This window comes from Oreochromis aureus, linkage group 23 (genome assembly GCF_013358895.1).
Source record: "Oreochromis aureus strain Israel breed Guangdong linkage group 23, ZZ_aureus, whole genome shotgun sequence".
Classification (NCBI taxonomy): Eukaryota; Metazoa; Chordata; class Actinopteri; order Cichliformes; family Cichlidae; genus Oreochromis; species Oreochromis aureus.
In genome coordinates, this window is record NC_052963.1 from 11,569,354 (window position 1) to 11,596,748 (window position 27,395).

Below are 27,395 nucleotides of genomic sequence, written 5' to 3' on the forward strand. Positions count from 1 at the left end.
TCTACCTAGACTTGTAGTCAAGACCGCCTAAACCAAGACCAAGACAATACCAAGACCAGAGGGTATTGAGACCAAGACAAGACCAAGACAGACCGAGTCAAGACCAAGACAAAGTTGAGACGAGACCGAGACCAAGACCAAGACTAAAAAGTCTTTAAACTGCAGCCAGATGCTGCTTTGTTTACAGGTGCCAGGCATATTTATGTGTTTTTGCGATGGACTCGCACAGCCCTCCTCACCGCTGTCTACTGTCTCACTCACTTACTGAGAGGACAGACTCACGCTCCATTGACTGTCGCATCTCTCACCCTCTCTGTTTTTCACATAATGATATTATCCTATATCCTCGCATGTGATTGGCCACATTATGGAGGGATTGGAGCATAGCTGAGCCACTGTGTGAGAGCTGAGCAGCGAAAGGAAATTAAGTGAGGAGCCGGCTCTCGCTCAATGGGAGTCGACTCTTCTGATTCACTACAAAGCACTCTGTAAGCACGGCTCTTAGAGCTGATGCTTTTGCGCATGACACATTATCGAACGTTACGTTGTGTGTCATGGATACTGTTGACTCCAAATCTCCCGACCACTCTGTCGATCTGAGACAGCGAGACCGAGACAGCAAGACCAAGACAAGACCGAGGGATCCGAGACCAAGACCACGTAAAAGTGGTCTCAAGACCGGTCTCGAGACATCCAACTCTAAGTCTACCTACAGTTGCTGTTCACCTGCAAGCCACTTTGGAACCCACTCACATTGCTCCATGTGCTTGTTTTTATGCTGTTTCTAATTTGATCAATGTTATATGTGTTGTCATATCTGTCGACCTTGCTGATGTCGTCCCAAAAGAGGTCCAGCTTTCAAAAAATAGATCGAGAATATGAACAAAACAAAAAAGTACAAAAAATTAGTGTTTGGCTGATTATTTCTTTGTTGTAACAATGTGACAATGCTTCTTGGCAATAAACCTTATACCGTTGGAATGCCTTAAATGGTGACATATTTCTAAGGAAAATGCATTTGTGGGTTGAGCAGCAGAGTTATGTATGTCGTTTGTGCCCATTAAAGACTTCAAAATCTTCTCTGCCAATGTCAGACGGTTTAATCTGCTACTGATTCCCGTCTGGTGTTGTTTATTAGATTGGATGTTTAGAATTAACAACCCTCTTTTTATGATAGTGGGCCAGACTGAAATGAGGATTTAAAGACAGCTAAAGCACTTACACCATACAGTTTAATCTCTCTCCGCTCTCAGTTTTTATCATTGCTGTATGGAAACACCCCTGGCCCGGATGAGGATGACTGCAGTTAGCAGTGGAACATGTGTTTTCAAGTTTCTCTGACTGGTGAGTCAGCAGCTGGGGGAACATAACCAGCATCATATACTCTCAGTACCTGTGAAAACAGAGTGTTAAACCAGGCGTGAAATTATGTTCAGCCTCGAAAATCAGAGCCCAGGGATTACGGACATGTGCAGCTATTGTGGGATTTGCTAATTGGAGATTCTCTCTTTCTTCCTCTTTTTTTTTTCCAGTCTGCCTTCTATCCTTGGGCTCTCATTCTCTGGACTCCCCCTCCAAATTCACCTTGTTTACCATGGACTGAGATGAAACAAGAAGCAAAAAGAGGCTGTCACCCCTTCATTGTTCCGTTCCGTACATTTCGGATGAATTACACTGGCAGTGGAAATAATTGCTTGTCCCAATTATGAATTCATCTGCTGCCGTGGCTTTCAGACTTGATGTGGAGAAAATTCCCCAGAGCAGAACCAAACAATGCGGGGGGAATAAGGCACAGGAGCGTGTCAGTGGCCATTAATATCCATAAAGGCAATTTCACAGCACACCTAATGACATAAAATGACAGACAATAACAGTTAGGGAAAAAGTGTGTGAGTAGAGGTGAGGTGGTGTATGGGGGCTAGAGTAGGGAAGGAGCTAATATAGTTCTCAGCAAACACACGTAGAGAGTTAATGTCATACTTTTTCTGTCTAAGCTATGTGCCAGAAAATCTGACAGGTAGGAAATAAATGTTAATGGGGTGGGCATAATATTAGGAACACTTCCTAATACAACGAAGGCCAGTACAACACCACTGCCTACAATAATCTTAATAATGATTATAATAAGGAAAAATGATCATTTGGAAATGTAAGTGTAAATGAAAGTAAGTGCAGTAAAACAATACTGACAAAAACAAAGGTACAGATCTGCTGTGATCATTCACGACTGGATCTTTCCACCTGAGTTCTATCAGATTTTCTACTTTCTTCAAGGTATATTTGTTGTTTAGTTGCTGCTTTTAAGATGTCTGGATAAAAAATGTCTCTGTGACTTCACAGAGCCTGTGCTGCCACATTTTCTTTGTGCTTGCATTTCTTTTTTTTAACTTCCTTTTACAGCCCAGCTGAGTTTTTAATCAGGTAATAATATATAAAGAATGATGTAAATTTACATTTACATCAATGTTACAGTTGACTCCACCCTGATGCTTTTGTTTTTGACTCTTTATTCATAATCTTTATGCAACAGCCCATGAAAAAAAATGTGTGTGAACCACATTTACATACAGGTACTTCTTTCTGTGCCTCTATTAGCGTTATATGAGACATAATAACTTGTTTAACTATTGTCATGCGCATTAATGAAGCCTGTAGAAATAAACCATAAAGTGTGGGTGGTGTATGTCAGTGGGAATGTAATTCCCTGGAGTGCCAGAGTCACCGTGATTTCTTCCGGGTTCCTGTCTCGGTTTGTTTTGTTTGGGTGTATCGGCGGACAGCGCAACATGACAGAAAGTCACTCTCGGCGACTGTGATAACCGCTTTTTCTTCCACTTTTCCCACAAAATAAGATGTCTTCTGGAGTTTTACACGTCGCTGTATTTCGGTAACCTCTGATTAGTGACTTTAAGGTGATTTCATCCAGACCTGAGACACCTGTTGCGCCAGTTTCGACAGACAGGTGCCACTTTGTCCGTCTCCAACACCGGGAGAAGCTCCGGGTCGAGAGATTACCGAAACTTGGATTACTTCATTAACTATTTTAAATTAATTATTATTATTTTTTCTGAACTTGTTGCTATAATGAAAGTTACGGTAACTTTCGGGGACACCTCTGTGGTGGTTCCCTGCAAAGCTGGGTGGACAGTCCGGGATTTAATCGAACAAGCTACGCGGAGGTACCGCAGGATTTTGGAGCAGGTAAGCGCCGTCTTTGCGCTACTTCACGCTATTCTCCATGAACACAGAGCCAACATGACACAACGTTTCATTCCAGTCATTCCTCGCATTTTGTGAGGGGTAGCGCTCATAACTTGGGCTGGGGTGTGGGTCACGTGACACGGCTAATTTACAGGTTATGACGTCTTCACTATCGGAGCTAACGTTAGCAGCTAGCTTAAATAACACGGAGAAAAAAGCTATTTATTGCTTACAGACAATTAATTTTGCGGCTAAAATTGAGCCGAATTCACTTTATGGCACTTATTTATGCCAAGCAAGTCAAAATGTTGTTGAAAGTTAAAAAGTTTTAAATCTATTCGAGTTTTTTTTTTTTTTAATTAAGAGAGTTTCTGTCCTATTAATGAGTTTTGCTAAAAGAATCACGCACTGTGGGATTAGTACATTATTTATTTATTTTTTTTAAATGTTTTTTTGTAAGTGCACCTCTCAGCCACCACATTACATCTGGGTATCAGGTGAAGAGAGTAACAACAATGCAGTGTTTTGCTGAAACACTGTGGATGCTGGCATTCTTGTGGATGTTACTTTGACACATAGCACCCACATAAACATTGCTGCACACCATCAGAGAGAAAAGAGCAACCTGCTCCCCTATAATTAATAAATAAATAAATATAATCACAAGAGTGCATCCTCCATTAAAGCAGTTTCAAGGAAGATATAATATAATGTCTTTTGCCCCTTTTTTTTTCCAGTCTTCACCACTCTGGTCTTTAGTTTCATGAGGTTTGTGTTTTGTTTTCTCATTGGCTAACAACGCTGATTACGTGCCTCCTTGGCGGAGGAATATATAAAAATAAAATTTCCCTCATCACTATCCAACATGGGTTCTCAAGCTGCTGCCAGCCCTCAGTTCTCTGTGTCAGTTGTTTCAATTTAAAGTATGTCCTCCACCCAGGAGTTTGTGGAAAGGTGGGGTTGTCTTCTTCCATTTCAGCATGATCAGCTGTAGTGAAAAGGCCTGGCCTAGTTAAGCATCCTGCAGGGCCACTCAGATTATTGCTGTCATAGGGTTCAGGGAGTCCACTGTGCTAGGCATCTCTGAAACTTTATCCAGCGATCTGCCAGTTCAGGTGGGTCAAAAATAGTCCAACCAATTTAATGCTGCTCTGGTAAAGTTTATGCACTTTTATATAATACATATAATGCTCCACTGACCCCATCACTAGGTAGCTAATGGCTAAGAATGCGAGGAGTATTGTTTTTTTGTGACTGGAGTTTTTCTTTCCAGTGTTCACATACACACAGCAGCGTTCTGCTCCCTGCTGCAATCACTTGAGCATTAATCATTCTGCCGAACTGACCTTTTTATTAATCAGCAGCGTGCGAGCGTGCTGTCCTTGCGTGATAGCGCACCTTATGTGTGTTTCATCTCAGCGAGGATGGGTGTGAGTGGTGCCGGCTGCAGCCGTGGCTGTCTACCTGTACAATAGCGCCCTGTTTAAGCTCTGGTATCTCAGCGGGCAGGTGGAAGTTTACTGCTTTATGTCCTCAATGTGGCCGCAGTTGGGGAGGTGCGTGGTGGACAGGAGGCTTTGTCCTGTGAGTGATTGGGGATTAGGATTGGTGACAGGCCCTGCTCTTATCGGTTCCCCCTCCTTCAGCCTTCTGCCCAGGCACCCTCCCTCCCTCTCCCCTCCTCAAGGTGAGGCAAGAGGCTGCCATGTGGGGATTCGAGGAGCCGTGGTGGCAGGGATGGAAGGACAGATTAGGTGTCTTGGATGGCTCGATGGATTGCTTCCTCTTAGTGAAGAGGCGCACACAAACATCTCCACAGCCACACGAACAGGCGGGGGAGCTCATCTCACTCAGTGTCCCCTGAGCTGTCTGCTTCACTGACAGCCACAGCCGTGCCCGCTCTGCCCAGCAGTCACGGCCGATTCTCCCAGCGGCGCGCCGCGGGTGCACAAGCTGCACCGGGTTAAAATGTGAGCCTGCTATTAAAAACATGCCTGGGCCTTGATTGCTTTTCACAAAGCATGTTAATTAGGAGCCGTTACGAGACGCTGACTTAGCGGTCTGTGGCCTTCCTCTTAATAGAGGCAGCTCATTGCGAGGACAGTCCAGCTCTGTAGCTGCCAGAGAGGGCCGAGCAGATCTGACCAGATGAGGCGGTTGCTCCTGCCAGCAGAATCCACTTAGCACCCACATTAACCGCACATTTCTCCACTCAACCGCACATTTCTCCACTTGTCCCTGCTGTCAGCGGTGTGGCCGCTGACAGCAGGGACAGTGTCAAAAACCTGGGTTTAATCACTATTTGTGTGTTCGTGTGTGTGTGTGTGTGTTTGTTTATGACCATGTGCAGGGTAAACTGGATTCTGCACAGGCCCTCTGTGCATTGCCATAATGGCATGTAGACCTCACCAATTAGCAGTTTCCAGCTGCTTTTATCTCTTACCGTGGCGAAAACGGCTAAGTCTCCTGACAAAATGTGTCTTTATAGAGAAGATTTCTGCTCATTATGCAGTGTGATTTCTAAAATTGGAGTGTGCAAAGTACCAGTATACTGATGAAACATGAAAAGTAAAGCACACAGTAGTTTTCTGACTTTAATCTCAGCTATGGTGTGACTAAAACACATGATTTGTGGGGGGGTGTTATGCACAAATTTTATTAGATGGTTAGATGGCGTGCATCTGCACACAACAATTTTTCCATTAGGACATCTCAAGTAACATATTTTTGCATGATTGGCAGTACAAATTCAAAAAGTGGCTCGCTGGGCCAGTCACTGTCTGGGCAGTCCTCGTTATCATACAGCTCCTTCCCCAGATAAGATCTTATTCCACTGTGGGATTTTCCTCCAACTTTCCCTTTTTGAGCTCCGGCTGGCGATGGTATATCTTCCCCCTTATGATCCGTTGCGAGCTGGAGAGGTTGATTCGGTGCAGACTAAGGGCTACGGTCAAGATGGCGAAGTTGGAGACTCACGTGAGAAGCAACTGGTTGTAATCACGAGTTATTTGTCACAAAGTATTTGGCAGATAAAATAATTTGCAGAAAGGAAACGTATAAATGGCGTGATTTAGTAGTTCAGATTGTATGTGTGTCTCCTATCGCAGCATGTGCTACACCTATGTGTCCACTTACCCCAATTCACAGGCCTGACAGCCTCTAATAGAATCTGAATCTGTGGGAAATCCTGCGATCATTTATTAAAGTCATTCCTGTAAACTGTGATGATGTAAAACCCCCATAGTTGCAGGGCTGAGTAGTGTATGTGCTTTAGCCTGGGGGACTCCGCGTCTTGTGAATTCTCAGGGGAAAGAACCAGGTACTGTAGCTGTCTCTCTCTGTCTCAAGCCCTGTCTGTGCAGCTTCAGTTCTGATTACAGCCCGTATACCTCGTATGTGCTGACAGCTCTCTAAGCAAGCTGAAAGCGCTCTGTCCTCCTTGTGTAAGTAAGCAGGAAGGAGAGGAATTGTCCAGTGTGGGTTGGTGTGTGCGTCAAGGCTCTGCCCTGTGTAAAATGCATTTCTTTTAAAAAGTTGCAAGCAGCTCAGGTCATTTGTGACATTGGATTTAAGCACACGCAGACTGTCAGATGCATTCATCAGACTGCTGCAATTGCGTTTTAGGGGAAATCATTCGGCACAGCTGATCCCTGAAGGAAAACCATCCCGCTGTAGAGATGACGCTGTATTTCTGCCTTTAGGGCACTGAAGCAGGACAGGTGCAGGCTGATGCACGAGACTTTAAACTCGGATACCCCAGCCATTAAAAAGGCATTAAAAAGCAGATGTGATCCCATGACACTTGCCACTTACCGAAAGATGAAAGTGTTAAAAAAAACAAAACAAGGATCAAAATGTCACAAAAAAATGAGCATTTATAAGCAATATCTAAACAAGCAAACCCAAAATTCGTTAAAAGTGGTGGTAATTTGGATGAATTTGAATGCAAGTGCCTCAGTTTTAGAAAACATGCAGGATTGAAATGGCAGAACCATTTTTTGGTAAATGGCTTGACAAAAACAAGGTTTAATCTCACCGTTGTTCAGAGGTATTCAAAATAACGAAATAAAATGTGAAATCATTTAAAAAGCATCAGCTCTTCTGTAATAACCGAATTTAATGCATAATCCTTAAAAAGCTACAGACGCAGTGTTTTGTGGGTTTTGCTCCTGGATCTTCAAAACTAATGCTGGTCCAGGTTCACCATCCCAAGCGAGCAATCACATTGTTGTGATGTCATAGTTTTGCAAGGTGGAAACGCATCACACCTAACCCTAACCCCCTGACAATAACTCCCTCCAGCTTTTCTCTCTACTCTCATGCCTTGGCGGATGCTCCTCATCGACGTGTTCATTAAAACATTTTTTTTTTTTTGGTCATGGCTAAATCCACGCCTTGCTCCTGCAGCTTTGTAATTACACATTCTTCTGAGGATCAAAGTGTGAAATAGCCTCCCCTTCACTCCCCCTCCACCGCCGCCGCCGCCGCCTCCTCGCCGAGTTTAGCTTCACTAATCGGCCCAGTGCTTCAGCGCTCTCGAGTGGTGTCGTATTTGCTCACCAGAGTGAAGGTGGAGAAGGGGGGGGAGGAGGTATCTCTTTAAATGATGGGGGGACTTAATGGTGTAATTTGCGGGGAATTTACTCTTCTAACTGTCACGGTAATTCCCCTCTGCCGTTGACTGACTGACTCCCGATTCCTTTTGTTATTTATTTCTTGGGAAGAGTGAGTGGAATTACCAGGGATTGACAATGAGGGACTTCAGAAGAACTTCTCTTTATTGCCCTCTTTCCTCCCTAAAGATTACTTTTCCTGTGAAGTGTCATCCGTTCATCCCTTTTCATCACTGGGTAGAGAGGAAAAAGCTGCTCGGGGCCTCCCGCGTGTGCCAGGTGTGCTTAAGCTCCGCTCACTGCGATGCTCATTAACACTTGGACGTTCCCGCGCACTAATCCAGTGATTTGAATTAGTTCTTTTCCTTTAAAAACCGCGCTCGCGCCTCTGATTTCACTAAGGTGTGTGCAGATGTCATCGCAAAAGCACCAATGACCGCCCTTCCCATCCTTTGCTGTTGCTGGCCTGTGCACAAACACACACGCACACACAGCAGTAGAAGAATGCCGTGAGTTTTTCAGGTTCGACCGGTTTTTCTGGCGTGGCATCCTCGGTCCATACTGACGTCTTTTCTTTTGTTCATTTTTTTTTTTTGCTCGGGCTTGTGCTACCCTGTAGTAAACATTTTTTTTTTTTTTTTTTTTTTTAAAGAAGAAGCAACACCAAATGATCAGATTCGTGCTTGGTATACTTTGAGGAGTCGTTAGTTAACAGCTCCCAAGCTCACTGCGTGTTTTAACGTGTCGTGTGTATTTGCCTCTTGTCTGAAAGCAATCTGATTGTGTGGGAAACCTGCGCTCACAGCTACGGACATCTCTCATGTCTGCTTGTTCTTTATTGTGCGACTTTCCTGTCTGCTTGTAGTCACATTCCATTCATGTGCAGGTGTTCCTGAAAGCACGTTCTTCTTATTCCCTGTGAACTTCTTTTCAGATGACTCCATTTTGATTTCCCAGAGCACATGTTCGCCGTGTCTCTGTAGTACAGTGACACAAACGGCTGCATTCAGCTTTGTGTGCAGCCTCTGCTCCACAGCGGACCTTTACATATTATGTAACACGTGGTACGACCATCTTTGAGAACATGTAGCTAAATAGGGAAAGTTCAGGCACTATTTAGGATCCAGTTCACCGTGTGCCAAATCACCAACTCGGGACAGACCTACGTAAAGGCTGTGCAGCTTTTTATTTAAATGTTAGCATGTAGACGTCACCAATCTCACCAACAAACCTCTGCCGAAGGTTTTTTCCTGTTAAATTGTTTTTTTCCCACTGTGACCAAGTGCTTCCTCAACAATCAATCATTTGATTTTTGCAGTTTCCTCATTATTATTGTAGGGTCTCTAGCTTATAATATAAAGCTTGTTAAGGCGACTGTTGTTGTGATTTGGTGCCTTATGAGTAAATTTGAGTCGAACTTTTAAAAACAACATAATGATAAAGATTTTGCTTGTCGTAGTTATTTTCTGCGCTTGCTTTATCTCTGAAGTGACACTTACTTTAATGACACTTCTGAGTAGAGAGAGGTTCTGGCGTTATTGCTGTGATCGAGATCCCAGGCTCTCCCTGCCATTTGTTTAAGAGAATAGACTTGGCCCACTGTGAAAGGAAGACGCTCTCGTTTTGTTTTTGTTTTTTTTTCTTTTTCCCCTGCGCTCCGTAATTCACATTCGAGTGCAGCCGAGCAAGAAGGAGCTCATTCACAACAGGGCACGGTGATACAGCGGAAGCCGCTCACTGGGTCTCAGCCAAACTCATTCCAGCCTCCGAGGCTTCTCGCCTATAGTCGATGCTTTTGCTGGTAATGCAGTCTTGTGTTGTTTAGGACAGATTGCTTATTGGTATGGGTGCTTCCTAATAAGCCATTTCCTACTCCGTGCATTGTTAGGAACGATAAGGCTCGTCAAAGATTTCTTTTCTTAGTCTACAATTTTCTTCTAATAGAAATTGTGCAGAACAAACTCCAAATATGAGCTAAATTTAACCCACAAGCATGGGATTGTATAGTTTTTTAAATGTGTCCAATTTACCATCTTCCTTCAGGAAAAAACAAAACAAAAACTTTGTCCAAAGCAGAGCCCGACCACAGCAGGCTGCGTGCGTGTATGCAGGGTCGCAAAAAGGGGAAGATGTCATTGTTCGTGTACTTCTCCATTGATTATGTTGTGTAAACAGCATATTGCAGATTGTGGCTTTGTCAAAAGTCCCTGTTGTGTTTGTTGATGAGCTGTGTGCAGTTTCCTGTCTGAGGGCGTGTTCACTCTGACTTGCTCATCGGGATCGTAAAACTGGCCCGGAATGTGCCCACCGCTCCCCACGGAGCAGCAAAACTGGAAAAATGTCATGCCCTCATCGTGCTCTCACATACTTCTGCACAAACTGTACCGATAACACGGTGACACGTACAATCATATACTTACCCAACAAACAGGAAAACCTACTGTGGAGTCCAGATTTGTGGCTACTATGTTACATTAGTTGCTATAAACATAGCATTTATAGTAAGTTGGCCAAAACAGAGCTACAACTAACATTTTTAAAGCTAGAACTTTCAACTGAATAAAGCATGAACGCATGTTTTATGAAGATGGACTGAAGGAAGTAGAGCCACGAGGACTGCATAAAGTTTAAAGGCTTGTTACAGTTTTGTAGCATAATGCAAACATTCTTACTTACAGGTATCTTGTTCTGTCTTAGCTGTGGAACTTTTTCACATGCTGCCTAAAAATACATATATATACGTGTGACAGCGTCAAAAGCAGCTGACTGATACTATGTAGGTCACTCTGATGCTGCCAAAGCAGCCCTGAACTGTTGAGACATCGCCTCGGCACTGTGGACAGGTTCACTGTTAGCAAAGCGGCATGTTCTTTGCAAAGAAACAGCAAAGGATCATGCTAGAAAAATCCAAAGAGCTAAAGGTAAAAGTCACACTGCTGTAGCTAAAGCAGAGGGATGAACATCATGTGAGCTACATCGTGATCATAATATTAAATAAAGAATTGTATGAATTTTGGTGCGATCTACATGTTTTGGGTGGAAAAGTAGTTTAATCTATTGAAAGCTGATATGCCAACTCTCTAAGTGTTAATAGACTTCAGCATCACACCACTATTATTAAGATATTTATGAGCTTTGACCTCCTGAGAAGCAGCTGCGGTTCTGGGGGTAAAGCCAGTTGTCCTGAAGGTCAGTAGTTTGATCTTCAGCTCTTCAAGTCAGCATGTCGAAGTGTCCTCGTGGAAGATACTGAACTGAGTTTCCCCCCTGTGCTTCCATGGAAATATCTGTGCGTGTGTGAATGTTAGGTTAAAAGTGCTCAGTCAGACACAGACTGTTTCCCAGTTTGGTCACTGAAAAGTTGTTTTGAACTTGAAGTCTCTTATCTCATGACTTGCTCTGTAGCGGGTTATTCGCTGGTATTCGGCGAGCTCAAGAGGCCAGATCAAAACGATAGGCTCTTTGTTGTGTTACTCAGGCCACTCAGAAACAGTTGCTGTCAGGGACGGCGTTACTGTTTAGGTATGTACTGGTTTGAAGCATAGTTCAGATGGGTGGTACACGTCAAAACAACTTTCACTCGAATGCCAGGGCCCATCGTTGTTAGTCACTGCTGCTGATATTCACCTGTCATTGTTTTAAACGTTGTGGTTGGTTGGTGTGTTTCTCCGTCACTTTGGCGGAGAATTTTTGTTATGACTGTTCTGTAATATCGTAAATGCCTGTTTCCCGTGCTTCTCATAGGCTACATAAATGGCAAATATGCTGTGGTAGTGGTAAAACTGTTGCACAACAGCGACTATTAATTGCCTTTTAGGGTTTCCTGGCATCAGTCAGTGTAATTTGTTTGGATTTAAGACTTTGATAAGTTTTGTTGCTAATAATTAAAGTATGAGCAACGGAAAGTAAGAACTGGAGCTAACTGGTTCTTTTTCGATGTCTGATTGGATCGGTGTTGTCTGCTTTTGGCTTAACTATGAAAGACGATGGTGATGGATTGCACTATGGGCTCTGTCCTAAATCCATCCATCCATCATTCCTCTTCTGCTTATCCAATTCAGGATTGGGTTGCCATTGGGTGTTAAATGTAGATCAGTGAGGGGAGTTTAATGCTGATATCTTGATTGTCTGGTCCTAAAGTTTTCCAACTTGTGTCTTTTGTTTCCAGCGTGGAGAGACTGCCGTGCAGACCCACCACTTGGAGTATATGGAGGGAGGCATCCTGGACATGGATGACCTGCTGAGCGATCTAGTGGAAGACAGAGACAAGGTGAGAAAGACTCGAACTCAAACCCTGACACTCCAGCAAAAAGATTTCTTAGTTATGTTTTTGCTTTGTGTTTATCTGTCTGCTGTTTTGTGCTATCCTTTTCATCCGCTCTTCGTGACATGTGATTGACAGCAGTTTCTCACAGTTGGACAGCGAAGCATGACAAAATGAGCCTTGGCACTAATATTAAGCTGTTTCTTGATTGTTCTTACCTGCCAGGAGAGACGGTATATTACAGCAGAGAATCTGTCATTCTGAGCGCCTTGCGGAGGATTTGTTTGGACTCCCTGCTAAAGTCTCCAGCCCAGCAGGATGACAGAATGCTCGATAAACAAAGTATTTGCGAATCCACTGGTTATGAGAGTCTAAACCAGCTAAAGAAGACGTGACAAAATGAGTTTTCTGCTCTGGAGTCGATTGCGTCGTAGTTTACTTCTCTGTGGTGTGAAAGCGAACTTAATTTCTCCTCTTCCCTGTGGTTCTTTAGCACGCTGATCATTATAGGCGTCATCTTCATTTGTAGTGAAAGGGCACCATTTCAGATTTAAAGAAATCAGCCTCATGCAGAGGGAAGTTTGCCCGAACAGAGCGCTGGTTGGGAGTTGTTCTGCATTCACACACACGCGCAAAAAAACAGACACACGGTGGCCCAATTTCCAGCAAAGAGAAAATTTTATTCCCCCTGCTAATTTCCCATAATGCATTCCTAAATTGTGCTAATAAACCACCCAAAATCCATATTCATAAGCCCTGGGTCCAGATGAATGATGAATTACCAACACTTAGTCAGCAAAAAAGGCCAAATGAAATGGAATTGGAATATTCAGCCGACCTTTTACAGTGCAACAAGAGTTGGTGTTTTAAGCTGCGTGAACAATAGTGTGTGTGTGTGTGTGTGTGTGTACTCTGTACTCTTTGTGAAAAAGGGGGACAGAGCTAAATAATAGATGTGTAAACTCAGTGGAAACCTTTCGTGGAGGGAGAAATATTTTTTAGCAATCAAAGAACAAAAACTTCATTTTCCGGGCAGATGGAATTCTAATCATAAGATCGGCGTCTTATTTGCGCATAAGAAGGTGAGTCATAGATTTTAATGACTCATTTTCCAACCCTGAGCCTGCCTTTTGTCAGCGTCGGCAAAGCGGCGATGAAGTGTCATAATTGAAATCTGGCGTTTGATCAAACTCTTCCAACAACACGTTAACCCCGACATCGGCGCTCTTGTTTTCCGAGCGTGCTGAGCAAATGCTTCACTCGAACCTGCACCGTGCAGGAACTGTCCTATTTACCTTTGTTACTTTACTCTCCCGGCTTTCACCCAATTCTCTAAACGCCCTTCCTCCTCTCATCTCACTTCTCATTTCATCCTTTTGTTTTTTCTGGGTTTTTTTGCTGCTGATGAAAAGATAGCAGCCGGAATAGGACGAGCGTGCGTGATCTTCACAACGTGCCAGTCATCCGACTTATCTCCGGGCTCCCAAGCAGCGTCGGCTCTCACAGATTAATGAGCCGTGCCTGGCATTCTTGATTAGTCTGACTTCCTTTTGTTTGTCTACATTTTTATTACCTCGCTGCAGCCGGCAGATTCTATCTTTAGTGCTTTATTATTATTTTTTTGTTCTGTTATTGTAGCCGGCGCTGTTTCACCATCAATCATACAAGAGTGGACCCATTGTGAGGGCCCTCCACTGCACAGCATGGGCCCTGTGTTAGCTGCGGATGCTAATGAGAGATAATGGTTTGCTATTTGTACGCCTAGTGGTTAGCTTAGCCGCGAGTCCAGAGCTCTTTATCTGTTTGAGCCCCCCTGACTATTATTCATCCACACTTTCACACGCATCTCCGACATCCCCACCGCCTGGGCCGAACCACAGGCGAACACGTAACGTAGCATGTTAGCATTTATGGGAGGAGTGCCATCGGTGGTTGATGAGGGCGGAGACGAGGGGTCGGCTGTGATTTGATTACACTCCTGCCCCCCTGCATCTGCGACATGCCCGCACACACATACACGCCAGCATGAGAACACTCTGTGTTCATTAGCCCCCCGACTCGAGATACCGGACACAGCCTCCTCATGAATATTAATACCAATCTGATGAATGTGGGGAAGGCCACGGGGTGTTTGCTTAGGTGTGACCACGTATACACAGCACACACTCGCCAAGACAAAAGACCACAGTATAAAGAGGTTGCGGTTCAGTCAATTATACTCTCCTCTTCTTTGACCCTGACTGTGGCGGTGTAAAATGAAGGGGGGGGGATCTGTGCCCTTCAGTTCTCAGATGACAGCTGGAAGCGTGGTGGGCAGGGTTAGTCACTGACCTGTCAAATGCCCCTCTGTTTTGTTAATGTTGAGGAGAAGCTGGAAGACACAAGTCATATCTGGTCAAGCTGTTTTGGCAAAATCACTGTTTAGAAACTAGTTTGTCCCCCTTTTAACGTGTAACAGTCGACTTCTGCGTGTTTTTCAGTCATGTAGTTAAACACACACGGAGTGAGCTTGCATGTGATGTACTGAAATATACAGCTTTGGTTAATGCTACATTTAAAAGTACGTTACTGCCATGTTAAAACTATGTTATTACACCTTTGTCTACTGAGATAAAGAACTTCTCAGTAGGATTATTACAACCAACCCATTTGCAGTTAGCTGATAGCGTGCAGTCATTAACCTCTGACTTTATGGACTTTATCTTAGCAACTTCCTATTGGTACCATTTCCTCCATCGTTAATGCTACAGTGGTTGGAGACTATCGCACGAAAAAATAGTGTGTTGCCTTTTGAACTGGTTGCTTCACAGACAGGACCAGGTCTAGGACCACTCGCAGTCAGCTGCAGTTTTCAAACCGACCTCAGTGCATCGAAACTGCGATAAAATAAAAGTAAGATGTGGGTAGTGTATGAGATTGTGATTGAATGGGGACATGTTGGCAATTAAATGCAATCTCTTTGTGATAATATGGCCATAAACTGTGATAAATCAGCAGAAAATCCACATAAGTTGCTGTCTTCATACACAGACAGTTACATGAACTATTTACATTCAAAGTCCAGTCAGAACGTCATAGATCTGAAACTGAAATTTAGAAATTCCTCCACAAATAGCGACACGGTTGCTGGAAGATGACAATTCAAATGCTGATAACACGGATACTTGGCAACTTGTTTTTAGGAGTATAACCAGAATACAACCAGCTGATCCCAGTCCCCTGGTGCAAAGAAACGAGTTGCTCTCATCGGTGCAGACTGACTCAGATTGATTGAAACGTGTTGCGTGCTACATTGTAACACTAGAAATATTTCAACATTCACTGAGTATACTGGATACTCATAATTATGTGTACATGCTGTATTATGATTTTTCATGTGCTGACTGTGTTAAAAGCAGGTTTTTCTTTGTGTTATTTGGTGTTTTAAACTCTTTAACAATCAGATTTTCAGAAGCTTTTTTGTGTGTCAAACGGGCAAATACAGAAAATCAAAACTCATAAAGGATAAGAAACCAAAAGCTTTCATACACCACACGACAAAAAAAAGGTTTCACTGAATAGTTTGATTAGTATGAAAATAATTTTAATCACACACTGTAGCTTTGACAGTCACCAGATCTCACCCCTTTAATTTGTCACCCTCTGATGGTGAACTATACCGTGCTGTGCAGCTGTGTTGGGCACTAAAAATGGGAATCAGAATACTTCAGTCAGATGATGACTGTGCATGCAGCTTAATCAGACGCTATCATTCTAGTTGCTGTTCCCTCGCTTGCTGAAGAAAGCCAACAGAGAGAAAGATGACCTCTTCTGCAAAACGCTACCATCCATGGATTTTTCACTGGGAAATTTTGGAAAATACATTTTTAAAGGGGAATGAAAATCTCTGAGTTGTGAATTGTGGCAGTGTCGTTAACAGTGAGGTGAACTGAAGCGTGATGATTGCTGCTGTGAGAGGAGAAGAGTGTCCGATACCCTCACTGAGAAGACGTATATTAAAAAAGAAAGCAATAACATGTATAATATAAGCTTCCCACATAAACTAAAGTCAATGAGTCTGTGCTACCTTATTAGTTTTTTGCAAAAGTTTATTATCCTTGAGCTATTGAAACCAAAAATTCCTCTGTGCATGAAAAACCAGTTTTCTTTGCCTTGACTGTCAAAGTTTGCCTCCATATTGTCCCTCTATCCTTTCAAAAGGAGTTATTTGTAGACATAATGCTTGACGGTACTACACATTTGCCCATTCATCGCTCCTGGAACTGTCTTTTTTCCCATTCAGTCCTTTGAGGTCCTGCATTAGTTGTGACCATTAGCCCTATATGTCTCTGTGCTGCACAGGAGCTGTCAGGCAGGCTGTCCAGTCCGGCATGCTATTAGAGTGCAAGCTATATACGAGCTCTCATGTGTATACATGCCATTATGTGTTCATTGGTGAGATAACTGAGGCAGTTAAACAACTCCTCGGTGGCAGAGCCCCTGGTGTTGATGAGGTCCGCCCCGAGTTCCTGAAGGCTCTGGACGTTGTAGGGCTGTCCTGGTTGACACGCCTCTACAATGTTGCGTGGAGATCAGGGCAGTACCCTGGACTGGCAGACCGGGTGGTGGTCCCCATCTTTAAGAAGGGAGACCGGAGGGTGTGTTCCAACCACAGGGGATCACACTCCTCAGCCTCCCTGGGAAAGTCTATGCCAGGGTGCTGGAAAGGAGAGTTCGTCCGTTAGTCGAACCTCGGATACAGGAGGAACAATGCGGTTTTCGTCCTGGTCGCGGAACACTGGACCAGCTCTTTATCCTCTCAAGGATACTTGAGGGTGCATGGGAGTTTGCCCAACCAGTCTACATGTGTTTTGTGGACTTGGAGAAGGCATTCGACCGTGTCCCTCGGGTGTCCTGTGGGAGGTGTTATGGGAGTATGGGGTGTCTGGCCCATTGCTACGGGCCATTCGATCCCTATACAACCGTTGTAAGAGTTTGGTTCGCATTGCCGGCAATAAGTCGGACTCGTTTCCGGTGGGTGATGGGCTCCGCCAGGCTGCCCTTTATCACCGATTCTGTTCATAATTTTATGGACAGGATTTCTAGGCGCAGCCAAGTGGCGGAGGGCTTTTGCTCGGTGGCCTCAGAATCTCATCTCTGCTTTTTGCGGATGATGTGGTTCTGTTGGCTTCATCGGGTGAGGGCCTCCAGCTCGCACTGGAACGGTTTGCAGCCGAGTGTGAAGCAGCGGGAATGAGGATCAGCACCTCCAAATCTGAGGCCATGGTTCTCAGCCGGAAAAGGGTGGAGTGCCCACTCCAGGTCGGGATGAGTTCCTGCCCCAAGTGGAGGAGTTTAAGTATCTCGGGGTCTTGTTCGCGAGTGATGGGAGAAGGAGCCGGAGATCGACAGACGGATTGGTGCTGCGGTTGCAGTGATGCGGACGCTGCACCGGTCCGTCGTGGTGAAGAGGAGCTGAGTGTAAAAAGCGAAGCTCTCAATTTACCGGTCGATCTCACGTCCCTACCCTCACCTATGGCCACGAGCTGTGGGTAGTGACCGAAAAGAACGAGATCGCGGATACAAGCGACAGAAATGAGCTTCCTCCGAAGGGTGGCTGGCCTCTCCCTTAGAGATAGGGTGAGAGGTTCGGCTATCCGGGAGGGGCTCAGAGTAGAGCCGCTGCTCCTCCACATTGAAAGGAGCCAGTTGAGGTGGTTCGGGCATCTGACAAGGATGCCCCTGGGCGCCTCCTGGGTGAGGTGTTCGGGCATGTCCCACCGGGAGGAGGCCCAGGGCAGACCCAGGACGCGCTGGAGAGATTACATCTCTCGGCTGGCCTGGGAACGCCTTGGTGTTCCCCCGGATGAGCTGGAGGAGGTGGCTGGGGAGAGGGAGGTCTGGGCTTCTCTGCTTAGGCTGCTGCCCCCGCGACCCGATCTCGGATAAAGCAGATGAGGATGGATGGATGGATGGATGGTGAGATTTTTTTGTAGTTAGTTTGGGATGCTGCTGTGATTAGAAAGCCATCTCCAATCATTCGTCTCCTTCACCCCCAAGCAGCTCAGATATGAATGTTCGACATGTATGAGCATTTTTTCTTGTCACGCCGATCTCCCACAGAGTGGGAATCAAACTCAGGGAGCATAACATTTTCTCATAAGTGGACTGTCACTCCTCATTCCATGTACACACACCAACACGTTAATCCACACATGCCTCGCTTTTGAGGGAAAAACACATTGAGAAAAAATAAAAAAAATCTCCTCTTCCATTTCATGCTAGCAAATAAAAAATCTAATTTCATGGGAAATTTAATAAAAGAAAAAAAAAGAAAAAGAGGAAAAAAACTGGGACGATTTCCTCCATCTCTCTTTAATTAGCCCATTTTAATTACTGCGCCTACAAGGCATCAGTGAACCTTCAGTACCTCTCTCTGGTTGCCTGTATGTAAATGTAAGGGTGCACATCCCAGCTGATCTCGCACTGAAATGTCAACTGCTTGATTACGGGGCCGTTTCCCATCATCCGTCTCTTCTGCTTGCATGTCATCATGGAGGATCCAGAGGTAGAAAAATGACTCAGTCACATGGAAATGTGTTATGATATTTAAAGTATGTCTGTGGTGATGAGCGATGTGCTTTAAAGACAAAATGACATGTTTGAATAATGAGCTTATTTAACTGGGCATCACGTAAGGAAAGATTTATACGTGTTATTTTGGAAGTTGAACAGATGTGCACTGAAGTCCGCCAATTATGGTTTCATCTTGCTATGATGAAAGTCTGAATTTTTCTTTTCTATCAAAAGTACTGAGCAATGTTTTTATAGCTGAATGTTTTTGTTTTCTCTATTACTCGATTAATTTGTTTGGCATTTCATATGCACACCAGCATGTGTTTAAAGCAGTATGTATTCATTTTGAGTGCTGAATAACCTTATTTAGGTGTCTCTTACAGACATATACGCTTAAAAGTGCAGCACTTTGTCCAACTGCTTGTCATTGCAAATATCTAATCAGTGCTTTAAGGCATGTAGAAATGGTCAAAATGACCCGCTGAGATTCAAACCCAGCATCAGAATGGGGAAGAAAGGTGATTTAAGTGACTTTGAACGCAGCATGGTTGTTTGTGCCAGTGAGTGGCACTTCTTTAGGTCAAAATGCCTTGTCAATGTCAGAGGAGAGTACTTTGAGTTTATAGGGAAGACACAGTAGCTCAGAAACCACTCGTTACAGCTAAGGTGTGCAGAAGAGCATCTGTGAACATAAAGCATGTTCACAGATGAAGCAGATGGACTACAGCAGCAGAAGACCACACCGAGTGGCACTCCTGTCAGCTAAGAACGGGAAACTGGGGCTACAGTTTGGTGGAGTCAGAATTTGGTGTAAATATCAAAGCATGCATCAATCCTGTAGATGGATCCCATGATATCATTAGTGACCATATCTCAGAAGAGTTATCCCAACCACTGAGAATTGGGGCTGTTCTGAAGGCAGAAGGTTATTAGCAAAGTGTATCTGGCATGAATACAGCTGGTGGTCTTCGTTCTAATATTTGAGCTGGGCGTATTGATCAGCTCTCCATCTGCTGCAGGTACCTGTTTAAAACGGTCCTTCAGAATACCGTCATGAAATGTGTTTAACACGATTGAGCTCAAAGACACAAAAAGAACCGACAAGCAAATGCTCCAAGATCCTAGATAGTTCTTTTTTTAAAGCCTGCAATATGCAAATTAAAGTCAATAAAGCGTCAGCGTAAAGGCTAAATGAGGACATAGAGCTGTGACCTTTGAACTTTAAAACTCAAAACTCACAATGAAATTAAATAATACCGCTGCAGATTTGATTTGCAGGAGACCTCTCCTTGTAAATGATGTCGGGAGATTTGCCTGAAGTCATTTATTACATGTCAGATGTCAGCCCCTCTGACAGGCGACAATGAGGCTTTACTTAAAACGCGCTAACACGCCGGAGAAAAAGTTTTAGTGAATGGGACGTGATTGCGAGGTGCAGACGTACTGATTAGCCTTTGACGCTCTGTGACATCTCGCTCCCTCACCTCCATTCCCCTCATTCACGGCCGCGACGAGGCGCATTTGATTGGCATCTGAATAGTCACATAACTCTGCGCACTGTGTGAATGGCCGGTGATGAACAGGAGCATGAGGTTCAAGTGCACTGATTAGAAAATGTCACATGCGTGCCTGCCTAATCATAATCTATACCCCCTCCACTTTCTAATCATGATCCACACATCCTTACCTGTGAAGATGGAGTGTGTTCAACACCATGCCTGCCTCACGCATTTGAATATTAATTAGAAGTCATGCGTGTGTAGTTGGAGTTCTCCCGTAGCCATTGTGCTCCTTGTGTTGTCTGCTTAATTGATTTTGCCTATTTTTCCAAAAAAAGAACCTTCATTTCTTAGGGTTTCCATCATGGATGGAGCCTGGGGACTCCAAGTATGTTGAGCATTTTAAATTTGATTGTCTTAAACTAAATTGCATACTGGGGGGAAAAGGGGGGAAAAACTAATCATGCATTCTTTCTAAATATTATCTATCCATTTTCTGAGAATAATCACCCCAATTCATTACTTCAAAGTCACGTAACAAACTCTGTCAGAGATGCCCCTTGGATATGATGACTTCTAACTCAATTTTGACTTTGTTAACTTGTGAGTTTAGACTTGAGGAATGAGTTCTCTTGAATCCAATATCTACCTGTGAATATAGCTTGGATAAGCCAGCCCCGAACTATTAACCAGTGTCCCCAGACTAGCCAGTGGATTCCTAGATTATGTGGCATGGGACAATGTTTGGTTTCAACAAGACAAGCCAGCTAAAATGATTGTTTTTTTTTGTTTTTTTAAGCTTCTCTCTGTGGCTTTTGACGCTCACTCAGAGCTGCAACATGCAGCATATACCAGAGAACGTGTGCAGGTGTTAGATTGTCATTCGATTAGATAGTTTCACCCTGCTGATGATGTTTGGTGGCAATAGCAATTTCTTTCTCATTTGAGACGAATCTCAGGTTCAGACATTTGATGTGTGTGCTCTGCAGAGGAGCCACGAGACTGAACTAGAGTCCTGGCTTAGATGTGCCAGCGTCATGACAGCGGTGCAAGCCACCCACTGAAACACAGATTAATGTGAGTACATGTGTCATTAAATTATCAAGCCCAAAGTTAAAGTTATGTAAGAGGCTACTTTAAGAATGTTAACTAATCTTTTTAACTGATTTAACACAATAATCAGTTCTCAAACATGCTGAAATGTTGGCCTGTATTCAGAAGGTACCAGTGCAGAACTAACTCTGCAACGATGCTACTGTTCTCAAGGAAAGATGTGTTACTTGATGACTGTGTTAAGCTTTAAGTCTTTTATCTGAATTGTACCTGATATTTAAGTAAGAAGATACTTTTGGCTGCTCCTTTGCCACCACAGCATGTTAGATTTGGCAGTTTTACCCCTGATGCCTTCTTTGATACAAACCCAAAGTGGATTTGCTCCTTTGACTGGAATTGAACCAGCAAGTGTGTTAACTACTATACTATGTGTGCATATGTCTAATACTTAAAGAAATCTAAGAAATTAAGATATTTTTCTTTGTCAATATTTCTTTGAGCTATTGACCAAAAGAATGAATATTTTTTTTTATCAAATCAAGCTGCATCCAAGGCCTAGACTGCTAACAACTTTTCCCCACCTTTGTTGTATTCAGTTACTCAGTAATTACACTTTAAACAGGCAGGATGAGATGCTTTTTCACTATAAGCTTTGTGAAAATAGGATTTCCTGCAGAGCTAATGAGTTCCATGGAGGGAAGCTGCTTTTTTTTTTGTTTCGTTTTTTTAACTTTATCGACTGTATACTTATTATGCATTCTTGTGAACTTCAGTGATGAATTTATTTATTCGATATTCTGTAAACATACAGGATATTGAATGACATTAGATTATCTCTGCGACAGACTGTTGCCTGCAGATCAGATCAGACATTAGCCGGGTTGCCCGACGGGATTCGGTCACTTGAGCTGATTTGATCATATCTCATCAGCCGCGACCTTGATTCAACCCTCCCATGTGAGCGCCACAACAGCTCTTCATCTGATTATATTCAATTAACAATACCCCCTACACACACACGCACGCGCCCACACACACACACACACACACACACATATGCTTTTTTACCAAAGTTGGTTTGATTGCAATTAACCACGAGGGAACTCAATGAAGGCTTAAAGAGAAATAATTCTCGCTGTGCCTGTCTGCTTTTCATTTAACTGCACGCAAGTTGCACTTTGGAATTTTAATTTCTTTAGATGATCCATAGCTCTACCTTTCGACTTTGAATAATGGCACCTCTCCAAAGTGATTTGTCAGTTCACTGAAGCGAAGCGACTGGGATTCGGCTCGGATAAGGCCCATTTCTGTTTCTTTGCATAAGTTTGCGCGAATCATCAAGAATATGCTCGGTCATCAGGAGCGTCAGATCTTTTCGTCTTTGGCTCTCCTCCCGCTCTTAATCATAAGGATTCTACGTTGCCCTCTTATGTCACCATCACACCACCCATTAGTTTCTAATGGAGCGAAGCGATCCGACTGTAATCTGACTTTCCCGTACCTTCCTGTGGTCTGGCAGGAGGCGCCTGAGGGAGCGGACTGCTTGCTGGACTTCTTTTTTTGTCCCTAATGACGCATGTAATCATTGTGATTGAGGAGGTGATCTGTGCCATGATCATGTCTTTCAAATGATGTGTGTAATCCAGACCTGATATTTAAATTTCAGCTGGTACAAAATAAACAGACACGTTCAAATTCAGTCGCAGCGATGTTGTTGTGAATCTGCAGCTTGCGCCGTGTTTGCTGTCAGTTATTGGCTTCACCACTTAGCGATGATTTTGGCACAGCAGCCCGCAGAGCAGCTACTCACATCCAGCTAATGATCTATTATAGATCAACTTGTTTACAGCAAATCTGCTCTCTGACCTTACCAGCCTCTCGCCATCTGTTTTCCTAGATGGCACCGCCCCAGAGCAGTGTATATTATGTGTGTATGCTGTTTGAGGGTGTGTGGAAAACACGCCGTGTGTTTTTCCCCTAGCTCTCTCCCAACTGCTAATAACTCAAACTCAGCGCGAAGTCACACTCCCGGACGTGCGTTCGTATGTCTGAGATTGTGTGTGTGTGTGTGTGTGTGTGTGTGTGTGTGTGTGTGTGTGTGTGTGTGTGTGTGTCTACTTCCGAAGCAACTAGAGGATAAATGCTTGCAAATACTCAAATCCAGCTCATTTAGGTTAAATATTTAATGATTCATGCTTCAATTACACAGCTAAAACCACATCTGCGTCCATTGTAATGCACACAAAATCACACTTTCCTGCACGAAACACACACTCTTATTGTTATCATTCATTTTTCCTGCCTCTCAACCTCATCACCTCACTGATTGGCCTAATGAATGGAGCTCTGCGGACTGTAATGTGCCTGAATGGGCCACTCCAATTATTAGCCCGCCTACGTCTGAGACGGGAAGGACATATGGAATGAAGGCGAGATCGTTTTATGAAGATTTTGCATGCAGAATGAATCTGCTGTTATGAAAACAAAATGCCTAATAGCACTTTCAGCACACAGTAAAAACAAAGTATTTAAAACTGCAGTTTGTTTCTGTTGTTGCTGTTGATCTCACTGACATCATCCAGAGCCAAGGGTTGGAAAAAACTACCTGAAGTCTGAGCTTTTGGTTCATGTAGGTTATTTGTATGAAATCCAACCTTATATTTGAAACTTTGACCATGTTTGACATAAGCATCCGGCATCGATGCATGACAGAAGCTAAGGAACAGCTTAATCGTTCCTCTTTAAGTAAAAATAGCTCACAAAAAAGCCATAATACAGCTTGTGTTTGTTATTAATGTCCTCACGCAAATAATAATCTTTCAGGAGACGCAGATGTGAAATGTAAAATACAGCTACATTTATTATAGAAGCACGTTATCAAGGAGAAAAGAAACACGCACAGGTTACAGTAGTTGTGGTCATCCACTTCTGAAGTATATCTTTCCACAGAGAGTCTTTTTATCTGCTCGTCTGTGTCTGCTCTCACTTCCAGATAAGCGAGCACAGTAAGTTTCTGTACTATCTCTCAAATTTGATAATGAGCGCTGAGAATGTCCTTGAGGCCTGTAGATACAAAATAGAGGAAGATGACAAATAGAGGAACCAGTGTCAGGTCACTGTGCTTGAGCATCTCTCTACTAATATTACCTTTTCAGTGGATATAAATGCCCCCTAATCAGAAGGATAAGAGTCAGGAAACATAATCTTATTACACAGGGGAAGAGTGTGGTTTAGTTGCTGTGGATAAGAACAGGTTTGAGTTATTTGAAGTCAATATGTTTACAGGCGTGAAAAATAAATGGAAAAGTCATGGGGGGTACTTAGTTTTCACAGGATTATACAAAGTGCTGTGGAAAAGCTTAAGTACCCCCCATGATTCAGCAGCTTGTAGAACCACCTTTAACCTGAACTGTTTTCAGTCTCTCATAAGCTTGTGGAGGCATTTTTTGGCAACTCTTGTACACAACGTTGCTTTACTGTTGCTTATACTGAGGTTTGCAGGCATTTATTTGGACATGGACTGGTCCATTGCAGCACCTTGAGTAGTATCATTATCCTGTTGCACGAGCTAATTTTATACATGCGTTTAGCTGGAGGTGGCAAAAGTACAGACTTTCATGACCATGTCTACCAAAACAACCTGAAGGAAAATGTCCAGCCGTCTCTTTGTGACCTCAAGCTGAAGCACACTCTGATTCTGCAGCAGGACAATGATTCAAAGCACACTAGCAAGTCCACCTCTGAATTGCTCTGTCAAAGTCCTGATTGGGATGCTGTGGCATGACCTTAAAAAGTTGGTTCATCCTTGAAAACTCTCCAAAGTGGCTAAATTACAACAATTCTGCAAAGATGAGTTGGCGAAAAATTCCTCCACAGCACTGTGAAAGACTCATGGCCAGTTTGTTACAACCACTTGATTGCAGTTATAGGTGCTTAGGGTGGCCCAACCAGTTGTTAGGTTTAGGGGACAATCACTTTTTCACACAGGGCCATGTAGGCTTGGATTTCTTCCCCGTCATCTTCTTCTCCCCCAATTTTTTTCTAATATTTAAATTTATTTGATGATCTGAAACATCGACAAACATACAAAAACATTGGGAATCAGGAAGGAGGCAAATACTTTTTCACACCACTGTAGCCCTCGGGCTTTTTGCAGTTTCTCCGAGTGTTGCATACTCAGACCTTTCAGTGAATTTGTTGGGACACACTCTGAATGCTCCAGACCTTTAAAAGGCCAAAACTACTGGTTTTATCGATGCGCTCACACCGATGATTAGCCACTCCTGGCTGCAACTTGCCGTCTTAATTCCGGTTTTAACAATAAGGGTGTACTTAGTTTTCCCCAGGACTGCACAGAGACCTGTAAAAAACATGACTGCAGAAGTTGAAATGGTTCAACATTTGTTTTTATAAATTGCTTTCAAACTATTTCTTTTTTTCTTTGGGGTTTTGTCTGCGGGGCCAAAGAATTCTGGCATTAACAGGCATTGATAGGCAGAGAAGCGGGCTTCAGCCTCTGCAAAGATAGTTTTGTGTTAATGTTTGGCCGACAACACCATTAACAGCTGTGTGAAGTGGATTTCAGGATTTTTCTCTTAACTCGGGATAACAATGTTGGATGGTGGTAAAATCATTAAAGCCTGAGTCTTACAGGTAAGATCTACAAACTGTGTATACAACTTTGTATACAAGCCTTGAAAGCTGTGACTGAACACAGAAAAATCTGACTACTTTTCGCTGCCCAAAACATCCCATTTGTTTATAATACAAATGTGGGAGTATATGCATATCATAAAGTATTGCATAAACATAGTCCTATGTTCCTATAATATGAAAAGGAAGAACTGATTAAAGATGATGTAAGATTTAAATGGTTAATCGAGTCATTGTTTCAGCAGTCCGTTTTGCACGGACTGTTAATTACCAGCTCATAGACGGCACGTTAATGGGAGAGAGAGAAGTGATGGTTTAAACACATCATGATGTCTTTTTTTGCAGTCGGATGTCTTGGCCGTGTAGCACGAGCCTCCTTACAGCTATATGTGGTTTGATGGGGGCTGTCAGCTGGTGTGTTGCACTTGGGATGTAATGCAGCACAAATCTCACTTTTCCTCTCCAGGCTTTGATGTTGAGTCAATAACTATCTAATAAGACCTGATGGTAGGAACGCGTATGCTGATGGGTGTATAGGAAAAAGCTGCAGGTGAGGCTTTCTTTCTTTTTTTTCTTTTTTCCCCCTCCTACCACCTTCAGGCTGTAAGCAATGTTGGCTCTCCATGGAAACAGGAAGTGCAAAGTGTCATTAATGTGTAGTTCATTATCTGTATAAGCTAAATCTGTGGTGAAACAGCCCCTCAACAATCCAGGGGGCAGCGGTACTTTTAGGCAAACCAAAACGAAATCCGGTTTTTATGACGTGTGTTTACAAAGCAAAGAGTGCGGATTTTCCTTTGAATCATCCCGAGCGTTTCCAAAGCTGTGCTTGCACAAGGAGGAGGGCGACGGGCAGAAAGAAAGAGGTGACGTATTGGAGGAAAGCTTAGTGTCGAGGGAGGGCAGATGGAAACGGGGGGAGGAGGCTGTAGAGCAGAGAGCCACAGGTGAGAGGGCGCCAGCCTCACAGCTCAGAGTTAATCACTCCTTCTATTTCTCTGTCAGATCCCGAGAGGAAGGAGGGAGGGCGGATGAGGAGGAGGAAGGAGGGGAGTCGGAGGGAGCAGCTGGCCTTGCGATGGCCACGGGGAGAAGAAAGCTGATTATTAGACTCTGGCTCTGACTTTTGGGGAAGAAAGCTGGACTGTGTGATTTTTCTTCCTGCGTTTGTGTGGGAATGTGTGTTTATGAACATTTATGAGGACGGGGGGAAAAACAGGGGGGGTTATGAGCTTGTGTGTGTGTGTTTTTTGTCAGTGTGTCGCATCCACACATGAAACAGCACCAGTGTAACCACCGCTGATGTGTTTCGTGCTGTGGGAATGATGAACGAGCCGGTGTGATATTGGTGTTGCCGACATAAGAAATACGAGGCCCGGAGCTCCCTCGTCACCCACCTCCCACGCTCTTTTGCTCCCTCATCTCCCGCTGCCGCCCTCCTCCTCCTCCCCTTCCACATCCCTCCATCTCTCCCTCTCTCAGCCTTTCTGGCATGTGTGATATATGAAGAGTTTGCCCTGTCCCTGTGAGTGTGCTTAAATAATAATGTGGCCGGCA

General features: G+C 43.7%; 1 protein-coding gene across 1 annotated transcript in view; it reads left to right on the forward strand.

Moving 5' to 3' along the window:
• The first annotated feature begins 2,729 nt into the window (after nt 1–2,729).
• pard3ba (par-3 family cell polarity regulator beta a) overlaps nt 2,730–27,395 on the forward strand; it is a 196,539-nt gene continuing 171,873 nt past the window's right edge. The window contains exons 1-2 of the mRNA XM_031738444.2: nt 2,730–3,201; nt 11,983–12,084. Of these exons, the coding sequence (XP_031594304.1) occupies nt 3,085–3,201; nt 11,983–12,084 (219 nt within the window). The 5' untranslated portion in view covers nt 2,730–3,084. The remainder of the gene's footprint in view (nt 3,202–11,982; nt 12,085–27,395) is intronic.